This window comes from Cucurbita moschata, unplaced genomic scaffold (assembly GCF_002738365.1).
Source record: "Cucurbita moschata cultivar Rifu unplaced genomic scaffold, Cmos_1.0 Cmo_Scf00018, whole genome shotgun sequence".
Classification (NCBI taxonomy): Eukaryota; Viridiplantae; Streptophyta; class Magnoliopsida; order Cucurbitales; family Cucurbitaceae; genus Cucurbita; species Cucurbita moschata.
In genome coordinates this window covers 3,724,037-3,734,950 of record NW_019268534.1, presented here as the reverse complement: position 1 = coordinate 3,734,950, position 10,914 = coordinate 3,724,037, and the positions used below count along the sequence as shown (strand labels likewise).

General features: G+C 35.5%; 3 protein-coding genes across 4 annotated transcripts in view; 1 reads left to right on the top strand and 2 right to left on the bottom strand.

Moving 5' to 3' along the window:
- Positions 1-751, bottom strand: part of LOC111456242 (probable phospholipid-transporting ATPase 4) — a 6,788-nt gene extending 6,037 nt beyond the window's left edge. The window contains exon 1 of the mRNA XM_023098056.1: positions 586-751. The gene's annotated coding sequence lies outside the window, so the exon portion shown is untranslated. The remainder of the gene's footprint in view (positions 1-585) is intronic.
- A 4,870-nt stretch (positions 752-5,621) lies between these two features.
- LOC111456247 lies at positions 5,622-7,324 on the bottom strand. Of its 2 annotated transcripts, none has more exons than XM_023098065.1 (2): positions 7,179-7,318; positions 5,622-6,181 (listed from the first exon to the last, which is right to left on the bottom strand). In XM_023098065.1, exons 1-2 carry the CDS (start codon positions 7,216-7,218, stop codon positions 5,946-5,948), a joined length of 276 nt encoding a protein of 91 aa, XP_022953833.1. In that variant the 5' UTR covers positions 7,219-7,318; the 3' UTR covers positions 5,622-5,945. The 2 variants fall into 2 exon arrangements, with proteins under 2 accessions (XP_022953833.1, XP_022953832.1); XM_023098064.1 differs by having other exon boundaries at positions 5,645-6,184; positions 7,179-7,324.
- A 787-nt stretch (positions 7,325-8,111) lies between these two features.
- On the top strand, positions 8,112-10,523 carry LOC111455886 (protein IQ-DOMAIN 1-like). The gene is made up of 5 exons (XM_023097529.1): positions 8,112-8,306; positions 8,375-8,611; positions 8,681-8,875; positions 8,961-9,074; positions 9,809-10,523. The coding sequence occupies exons 1-5, from the start codon at positions 8,238-8,240 to the stop codon at positions 10,373-10,375; spliced, it is 1,182 nt and encodes a 393-aa protein (XP_022953297.1). The 5' UTR covers positions 8,112-8,237; the 3' UTR covers positions 10,376-10,523.
- The last annotated feature ends 391 nt before the right edge of the window (positions 10,524-10,914 follow it).

Sequence of the window (10,914 nt, the reverse complement as noted above, 5' to 3'; positions counted from 1 at the left end):
AAAAAAAAAAAAAAAAAAAAAAAAAAAAAAAAAAAAAAAAAAAAAAAAAAAAAATCATCCATTAGGACAATGGCGCAAATCCACCACCAGCAAACGAATACCTAGACGGAGAAACATTCTATCAAACACCTAAGCTGCAGTCAAATTCATCTCACAACCATCAACGTAAATCACAAAAAACAATATAACACCCTTCAAAATAGAAGAAAAATCAAAAGAAACTCTCCAAATTTCAGCTAATACCCAAAAAAAAAAAAAAAAAAATCAAAATTACACCCAGAAATCATTCCTAACTGGAAATCCAAACGCCACAAAAAACGGAAAGAAATCAAAAGAAGACGCTAAAACAACAAAGAACACAGCTACACGTATCGAATTCACCTCAAATCTCAATCACCATTGGGGAAAATCAAACCCGAAAGGAAAAAGGGCAAAATCAATAATGTGGAGCTCAAACACGGATACAGATTCCTCCATCAATAACGCAACATCAATCCAAAACATCAGATATTCATAAACAATCAAACAAAAACAAGAAACCCAGAAAGCAAACAACAACAACAAAACAAAAAAAAAAAAGGATACCTGGAAGAATCAAGAACCAAATCCATCCATGAGAGGCAGAAAACGAGAGAAGAAAGGGAGAGGAATGGAAGTAGAAGAGTGAGAGATCAAGGAGGAAAAACAAAGGAGATGAAGAAGAAGAAGAAGAGGTAGAGAGAGAAAGTGAATTTGTAGAGAGAGGAAATCTAGAGAAAGACAGAAGAGGAAGAGAGAAGAAAAACAGGGTTTTAGGCCAAAAGAGAGAAAGAAAGAAAGAAAGAAAGAAAGAAAGAAAGAAATGTCTTTTTTCTCTCTCTCTCTCTCTACCTCTCTCTCTTTCTGCCCTATTAACTCCGAACCAATGACACGAAATTCCGGGCCATCCCCTCTCTATATTTATATATATATATATATTTCTATATTTTCCATTTTTGTACAATTTCTTTTAATTTTAATAATTTTTCTAATTTTTTTTTTCTTTTAAATTTGGGGATTTACATGGTGGGTTTTGTTAAAATGACCTGTCAACTTCTCCAAACTCGAACAAAGGCAGCTCCAACGGGAGAATCAGTCTCTTCCTCCCCCATGCCCTTCGGGCCCCACGTTATCCTACCTGGCACTTTTTCAAACACTGCGAAATCTCCATTTTCTCCTCCTATATTATTTTTTTCTTTTTTTCTTTTTTTAATTTGTAATTTTCACAAATTTAAAATAAATAAATAAATTATTATATGTGGAGGAAGTGGGCCCATCTAATCTTAGACGACATGGCTGTTGCACCTACCTTCCTCATTTCCCTTGGTTATCTCCAAATCTTCTCATATTAATTAATTAATTAATTAATTATATATATATATATATATATTATAAGTTAAATTTAAAAAAAACGATGTTAGAGCTTATTCTACACGAAATCGAAAGCTCGTGAATTGACTGGAGATTCTGTAATGACTCGTACCCAAGATTCGGTATCTGAATTCGATACTTGATGGTCCCAACATTCCCCTGCAACATGACCATATACTAACTGGAGTCCTTCATTTTTTATTATTTATTATCCCGTGCGTTTTTATATTTATTTTTTTAATAATTTTTCTTTAATATATTTTTTTATTAATTATCTTTTAAAAGGGTTTATTGCATGAAATTCTTTCCTAATTAAGAGAGAGTAGAAATAAAGAAACTTTTTAAATTTCATTTTATTAAATAATTTTAAGATATACGATAAAGAAAATAATTTAAGATTTTATTAGAAAAATGTCGTTTTCGTAACCCATTTTAAAAATCAATATCAAGTCATTTCAACATCGAAATAGATATTTAGTTTTACTTCAATTTTACTTGTCTTATTATTGGACAATTCCGCTCATCTAGACATTGTGGATTAGGTGGAAATTTACATCTATATTTATTTATTATTGCCTATTTTAATAACAATAATAAAAAATATTCGTTAATATTTAAAAAAAATTAGACCGTCACTGCTTCCTATGATATTTACTCTCTCGAGAGAGAATGCCGGTAGAAATGAATACTATTAAAATTCCAGTTGAACGTATATGGTATTTCACCAGGTTGATCGAGAAAAACCTACTTAATAGCTCGTGTGTATATATATATATGGTATAATATATGAATTTTACCTTCGTCCACGCTTGTGCTAGCACTTATATTTATATACAAATTTAAATATTAGGTCAATAGTAGACTTTAATATAAAGCCAAGGGAGATATTAAAGTTGCATAAATGAAGAATTATGGATGGATAATTCATTTAAATATATAAAGTTTTGGTATGATAGTACCTTATTCTGTGATGCTAACTTGATTGGTTCAATCAAAATATCTAGCATTAAAAAAATTAAGTTCATAAAAAAAAAACAAAAAGAAAAAAAAAACATCACATCATTTCCCATCAATTTAAAATAACCCTACCTACCAAGGAATCATACAAAAGCCTTCTTATTTAAAACAACCGTATATATGTTTTCAAATAAATAAATAAGTCCTCGAATAATTCAATAATCACCTGTTTAATTATAATTCAATCCCTGGATCGTTCATAACTCAAGTAATAATTTACTCTTTTCTTTTTTTTTGAATACGACAATTACACTCTTAAATAAATAAGTATAAGTGCGTTTCATCAAATAATGCAACAATCACCTGTTTAATCATGACTCAATGACCTGTCCGTTCATAACTCAAGTAATAATCTATACTATTACAATTATACACTTTCAAATAAATAAATAAGTATAGTATATTTCATCAAATAATTCAACAATCACCTGTTTAATCATAATTCAATTATAATTCAATGACCCGTCCGTTACTAACTCAAGTAATAATTTATACTCTTTTCTTCTTTGGATACGACAATTATACACTTTGAAATAAATAAACAAATAAGTATAGTATATTTCATCAAATAATTCAACAATCACCTGTTCAATCATAATCCAATGACATGTCTGTTCATAACTCAAGTAATAATTTTTGAATACGACAATTATACACTTTCAAATAAATAATTCAACAATCACCTATTTAATCATAACTTAAATCCAATGACATGTCTGTTCATAACTCAAGTAATAATTTTTTAATACGACAATTATACACTTTCACATAAATAATTTAACAATCACCTATTTAATCGTACTTAAATCTGTACATAATCATAACATAAATCTGTCCATCTCTCCCATTCTTTTCTTTTTTGAGTAAGATAATTAAATCCAGCTCTAATAGGACGAATATATTAGTGGGAGGTGAGACTATCAAAATTGATGAAGTCAATTGGGAACCTTGGTAGTGGAGCCGGAATGAGTTCAAATTTAATATTTGGGGGAACAGCTTTGTATACAGGTGGGAGGAAAAATGGGGAAAACATGATTACAAATAATCAATACTTTTCCCATTATATTAGATGACAAAATCAATCCCTCCCACTCAATTATTGGAAAGATGGGTACAGATGAGACCGAGCCAGATGGGATTAGAGGGCTGTTTAGAAGGAGGCTGCACGACATGAAGAAAAGATAAGAACTATTAAAAAGAAAAAGTAGTCCAATTCTAAAATCCAAATGGTATCAGTTATCTTAATGGGAACTACAGAGTGTTGTAGGGAAAATTCCAAAGAGGGATTTGGATTCAAAGGGCGGCAGGGATGAAACAAGTGTGGACCTGAGTGCTTGGCGTTTTGTGGAACACTCTTGTTTTGAACGATGAAGGGCTGCTTTCTTGGTCTTTTGAATGCCCACGTGCCATTTCCTCCGCTCCTATTTTCAAGAACAATATTGGAGCTAGTTTGAAGAGTTCTAAAGAAACACTATTCCCTATATACATAATTTTTCGTAGTATATATCTCTTTATCGGGAGTCGATGACTATTCATAGCTATTACCTTGACATCAAAGAACAGTTCGACCCAATGCTTTATTTCTGTTCTAGTTGATCCCGATTCAACATTAGAAGTATATTGATTTTTCTCCAATAACCGAGTACTTTTGTCTGTAAATATTGCATATTTGATTCCATCCATAAATTTTCTTCCCTATGAGTTCGAGTCTCAATACGAATGCTAGTTCTTACTGTTCATATGTTATGATATGAATATACCACATCTATTCCTTATGTATGGATGATGACGAAGATAACATTAAATTATGGATAAAGTCAAGTAGGATGTCTATGTTAGGAATCACGAATCTCCACAATAGTATGATATTATCCAATTTGAGGCTTTGCGGTTGGTTTTTCCAAAAGGCCTCGTAATAATGGAGATGTATTCTTTGCTAATAAATCTATGATCATCCTCTAAATTAGCTGACGTGGGACTCTCTTCCAACAATCCTTTACGGCCTATCAGGTAAGGTCGGTTGAATTTGAGATAGATTAAAGAAAATATCCACTAGTAAAAAGTGAATATTAAACCTATGAAGGATGAAGTTAAAAACCAAGGTAAATTGCAAAGAACAAATATGGAATGTGTAAACTTGAGCATACTTGAGTGGAAAAGACGCTTAGACTTCGTAGCTAAGCAAAAGGAATCCTCAAGAATTATAAAAATGTCATTTGGGGGGGGGGGACAGCAGAGAGCATTTATTGACCTCCAACAAGATGCCATGCTCGCAGAATGAATGGAGAAAAGGGCCAAGACATTGACAAAGGAGTGGACCTAGAGGCCCAATATACAAGAAGCAAGATTTTTACAGTCACCAAGGTCAAATTTTCGGACAGCAAATTTGCCAAATCTAAATTACTCTAATTAGACACGGATTTTGGATTTGGATTTGGATTTGAATTTAAATTTGGATTTGGGTTTGGATTTGACGGTTATACATACACTAAAGGTATACTATTTATGAAGAATGAATGGGGATGGATTAGCTGTTTCGCTTTTCTAGGTTGTCAAAGTTTTCAAATACAGCCAAAAAGAGTCCGTAACAAGTTCAAAATGCCAATCTATCTCCAACCAAGACCTCTGGGGGACAGACTTTGAGTTCTCGAGATACAGAGGATTCCCTCAATTGTTCTCAATTTTATCTCCTACGTAAGAGGGAAAACAAGGGATTCGTCTCCTACATTATAGAGTAAAAGAATACGAGAGTTCCCAATCAATCTATTTTGGCTGAAAACCATGCCAAACTGATTCACTTGCATCCTTATTGACAATCCTCGCATTTCAGCGTCTGAATAATGTGCCAAGGCTCTAGAAATTTTCCTTATACGGATAAGAATACAACTAATCCAATGATCCTAAGCCATGAAACATGGCAGAAAACCATGATCCTAGGCCTGAACTAATCCAATGTAAGATTTTCTCATGCAAAGAATAAGAATGACAACGAATTGCCTGCTTTTGCTCTCCACAGTTTGAAGAAAACTGATCATACCAATCGATTAACGAATTTAGGAGTCACCAATAATCTGTTTTGGAAGCCTAGAAATGAGTGGCCTAAATTTGGGGATGTCTAGAACATGGATGCCTCTCTTGCTGAGTTGCACCTTTCATTATAATCCATTTTGTACAAACAGACACACAGGCAGAGACATGTGGTCACCATAACTGACTAGAAAAGGAAAACAATCAAATATAAGGCAAAGGAAAATGAGGGTTGTTGGCCAATATACATATAATGGTACCTACATAAATATATACAAACACCTTAATGGGATTTCTATGTTGCTTACAAACTTAAATGAATGCCAGACATATCAGACAGTCTACTTTTCATGTCAATTTGTCTTCAAACAAGATATTTTGCAGCTAATATTTTCAAATAACTGTTCAGATGGCATCAAGTTGCATCATGAAAGAAACTAAGAATCATTGAAGAAAGCAAACCTTATTATTACAGCATGGTGTCAACCCCCTTCTCCTTGCTTTAAAGAAAACTAATGATCGCCAGAATCCTTCTTGGGAAGAATTTCTCCCACTACGGCCTCAATCTCTTCCTTGACTCTCCCAAACACTCCGGGGGCCTTTACTTCTTTAGCGGGCGTAGTCTCATCAATATCATCACTTCTTCCATGTGTTTCTTTGTGATGGTGTGGTGATTCTTTATGGTGGCCTACAGCCTCTATCTCTTCTTCCGCTCTCTCAGAAAGATTGGGTGCTTGTGCATCTTTTTCTTCTAAAAGTATGTGTGTGTTGCACACCAAGAGCAAAAACGAGATAACATCAGTCAACCAAACGCTTCAAGCAAAATCAACTATGAGTCTATAATTGTAACAACCCAAGTACACCGTTAGCAGATATTGTCCTCTTTAAGCTTTCCTTTCAAGGGCTTCCCCTCAAGGTTTTAAAACGCGTTTGTTAGAAAGAGGTTTTCACACCCATATAAAGAATGCTTCGTTCCCCTCTCTAACCAATGTGGGATCTCACAATTCACCCTTCTTGGGCCCAACGTCCTCGTACCATGACTAGCTCTGATACCATTTGTAACAGACCAAGCCCATCATTAGTAGATATTGTCCTCTTTAGGCTTTCTCTTCAAGGGCTTCCCCTCAAGGTTTTAAAACAAGTATGTTAGGAAGAGGTTTTCACACTCTTATAAGGAATGCTTCATTCCCCTCTCCAACCAACATGGGATCTCACAATAATAGAGAGCTCATTTCTGCTCTATAAAAACTCCTCACAGACAATTTGAGCAACACCTTAACAACCACAAGTTCAAAATTCATGCACTATGATAATAACTTGCTGTAAAGAACGCAGAAGGAAAAGTTCCTCTTCAGAAATGACAGCCGATTCCTTTCAACTAAACATAATTCCCATTGAATTAATGAATCCTAGAACATTAAACCGTTCTAATAATTTGAAATCAAACATTGCCTTAAAAATAGCCGTAGTAACCAATCAACGCCACTAATTACTGAAAATACGGGCTGTCAAGTGTTTTCTAGCTCCATATCGCACCAATCGCCGACAATAAAACACTGTAAGAGATGAAATACGTTATCACTTGTATTCCACTGGATGATCCTTACTTAATGCAATAACTTCAAGCGAATTATATTCAGAAACAGCAAATTGAAGAGACGCACATAACATCAGAACGATCAAAAACAACAGCAGCTAAATTGAAGTTGATTAGAACGATAAAGAGATTGAACGATTGGAAGTACCTGAGGAAGAATCTTTGATCTCAGTCTTTTGATCCGCCATTCGAGATTTTCCTTGGGATTGATTAACCCGGCCTCGCTCTTCTGTCCGCTCGCTGGACCATCCCTTCCCCCGTTTACGACGAAACTGACGGTATACACATGTCGACAGTTCTGACGGCGGGACGACTTGTCGTTATGTTTAGCAATTTTACAAAGCCCAACTCGGCCCAATACGACACGTTTAGGCCCGTTGATTGCAGAATATAACGAATGAGAAGCACCTTGGTGCTTATAAATTATTTTTAAATTAATTTGTCTTCAATAAATATTTGACATATATTTAAATTTTTAATTTTATATTTAATGGATATTTTTAATTTTATTTTATGTATTCAATTTTTTTTATTATTTTATCGGACTTATAAAATGTAAATTTTAAAATTTACGTAAATATTTTTATGCATAATTATTTATTAATATAGACATCTCTAAAATATTTGTATATATTTGTACGTAGTGAAATTTTATATATATTATTACGTAAAAATTATATATATTCTTTAAAAAATTTAAAAATATTATTAGCGTTAATTTTACCTAGAAATTGTTAATATTTTATTTAAAAAATATGGTTGAAGTTTTGGATAATATTCTTTTCTTTATAATTTAAAAAATTAAAAAGTATTCTGAAAATTTAGAAATTAGAAATTATTTTTTAAAATAATATTTTTATTAATTTAGGAAAAAAACGGAGTAGCCAAAGAGAATTGGCCCAATGCGACGTCGTTTTACCCTTCGATTACTTGAATTAAGCGCCGCAAAGCATTTAAAATCGCATTAGATTATTAAATTAAATCTCACTAGCCGTTACAATGCAGCCTTTCGTTTTCTCCTTTACCCTTTTGACTTTTCGAATTTCAAAATTCAAACGACTCTTTCCTCTTCCATTAATTAGATCCACTCCAACGGTTTCTCAATTTCATCCTTCTTCTCAAGTTTCCATTCAAACCCTAAAAATCTGCAAATTCGCTCGCAGTCGCTTCTGATCTTCACCAGTGGATTCTAAATCGGTCAAATCTAATGGGTTCTTCAAGAAATTGGCTCAAATCTCTCATCAGTCACAAAAAGCCTCATCAAATTACAGAGCAAGTAAGCCTCGCGCATGTGCGATTTGTTTGAAAATTCTGTGCCCTAATTTTTTTTCGTTCAATTTGTAGGAGAAAGTCGGGGATGGGAACAAGAAGAAATGGAGGCTATGGAGGAGCGTATCTGATGGAAATGGTTCATCGAGTAAACTTACGAAGAAGGAATTTCTCGAATCAACAGAATCGCACGATTCGAAGCTTTTGGCTAACGCTGTGGCGGCGGTGGCTCGAGCTCCGTTGAAGGATTTCGTGGTGGTACGACAGCATTGGGCAGCTCTTCGAATCCAGACGGCTTTTCGTGGCTTCTTGGTATAATCCACTTTTTTAAATCTGTAAAAATGGATCTGGAAATCATGCTTTTTGGCTTGTGGTTTGCAGGCAAGAAGGGCGTTGAGGGCTTTGAAGGCAGTGGTGAGGCTTCAGGCCATATTTCGGGGTCGGCAAGTGAGGAACCAGGCCGCTGTGACTCTGAGGTGTATGCAGGCGCTGCTCCGAGTTCAAGCCAGAGTTAGAGCTAGACCTGTTACTGCTGGTGGTTCTCAAGAAGAAGCTGATCCGATCAAGCAGGCTGAGGTAACTTTTTGAATCTAAATGACTCGTTTTCTGTCATGAATTTCAAGGATCTAAAGGATTATAATGGTTTTTTCTTGTTTTGCAGAAGGGATGGTGTGATAATCCGGGAACTGTGGAAGAAGTGAAAAATAAGCATCAGATGAGAAAAGAGGGAGCTGCCAAAAGGGAAAGAGCTCTTGCTTATTCCATTTTACAACAGGTAATAAGAGTTGACTGAATATTTCGTCTTTCTCACGAGTCATGTCGGTGTCTGTAGTTGAGGATTGTTGGGAGGGAGTCCCACTGTGGCTAATTTAGGTGGTTATCAAGGGGTTTGTAAGTAATGAATACATCCCAATTGGTAAGAGGTCTTTTGGGGAACCAAAGCAAAGCCATAAAAGCTTAGGCTTAAGGTGTAATGTTATTACGGAGATCATTACTAATATGGTATCAAAGTCATGCCCTTAACTTAGTCGTGTCAATAGAATCCTCAAAAATTGAACCAAGAAGTTGTGAGTTTCTAAGGTTTAGCCAAAAGTCACTATGGTATAGTAAAAAATGACTCAAGGGCGTACTTTGTTGCGAGGGCTATAGAGAAAGGAATTGAGCCTCGATTAAGGGGAGAGACTGTTCAAGGGCTCCTTAGTGAAGGCTCTATGGTGTACTTTTGAGTCCACGTTGGTATGAGCCTTTTGGGAAAAGCCCAAAACAAAGCTACGAGAGCTTATACTCAAAGTGCATAATATCATATCAATGTGTGATATGTGATTCCTAACCTGGGTGTCAGTGTAGGAGTCGGTGTTTTGATCGGGCAGAGATGGCTTAGTTCATTCTTCATAACGCTTAATAACAAATCAGACTCTAAAACACATATAGCCTTCCAAAGTTAGTGTCTTTTATGTAATCTGAATATGCTTGTGATTAATGGTGATGATAAATAATTTCCCATTTCAGAGATCAAAATCATGTGCTAGTCCTAAAAGAGGTACGAGCAAACAAATGCTCCAACAGAGGAAGTTTGACAAGAATTACAAGCAGCAGGATTTGAGCTGGTTAGACCGGTGGATGGCTGCCAATTCATGGGAAACCGCTTCATTGGACACCGTCCCGCCGGGAAACACGCCGTTTTCCCGGAGAAGTGAAGATGTAGGCTACTTTCCTGACAGTTTCAGAACCAGAAAGAACAATGTCACGACAAGAATCTCAGCTCCACCCAATCAAATTGCTCGGTCTCCGTCTTCCTCGGAGTCTGTCTACGATGAGTACTCTGCCTCCATGTCGTCGTCGACCTCGGGGGCAGTGGCGGCGGCAGCAGGTGAAGAGGAGATCAGAAGTAAGCCGAGTTATATGTATCCCACGGCGTCAATCAAAGCAAAGCAGAGAACCGGTGGCGGGAGGACGCCGGTGGTTGATAACCGAGAGACAACGAGCAACAGTACATGTTCTGAGAGTTCAGGGAGGTTATGCCGGGATATGTATCAAGAACCGCCATTTGGACGGCGAGATTGGGTGAGATGCTGAAGAAAAGAGCCACCGCATGCGGCGGCTTGCCGGGAATGTATGGGATTTTAACTCTTTTTCATTTCAACAACTTGTTGCCTTTTTGTGTGGTGTGTTTATACATTGTGACTAGATAATGGTGTCCCAATACAAATTGTTTGGAATCTAATATAAATTGTTTTTTTTTCTTTTTTCTTTTTTTCTCAACTTCAAAAAATACGAACACAATGTTAGGACGAACTGTTAACTTGTGCACGCACACATTTAAGTTATTAATAGAATATACCGAGTTATGCTCGAGATGACATCATTTAGTGTAATTATGGCACGAACACATTTAAGTTATTAATAGAATAACTTCAAGAGAATGATGTAATATACTCAATTCTATTGAAGTTAGAAGTTCATAATCTCCACGCTTCTCATTTGTTTAATGATTGCCATCTCCCTGGCATGCTAACTCATTTTTAGATATCTACCAAATAGCGAAGCCATTCAAAAAGAGAATCGATTCCTTATTAGCTGATTCTTTAGTGAGAAATAAAACGTGCGTCTCGCTC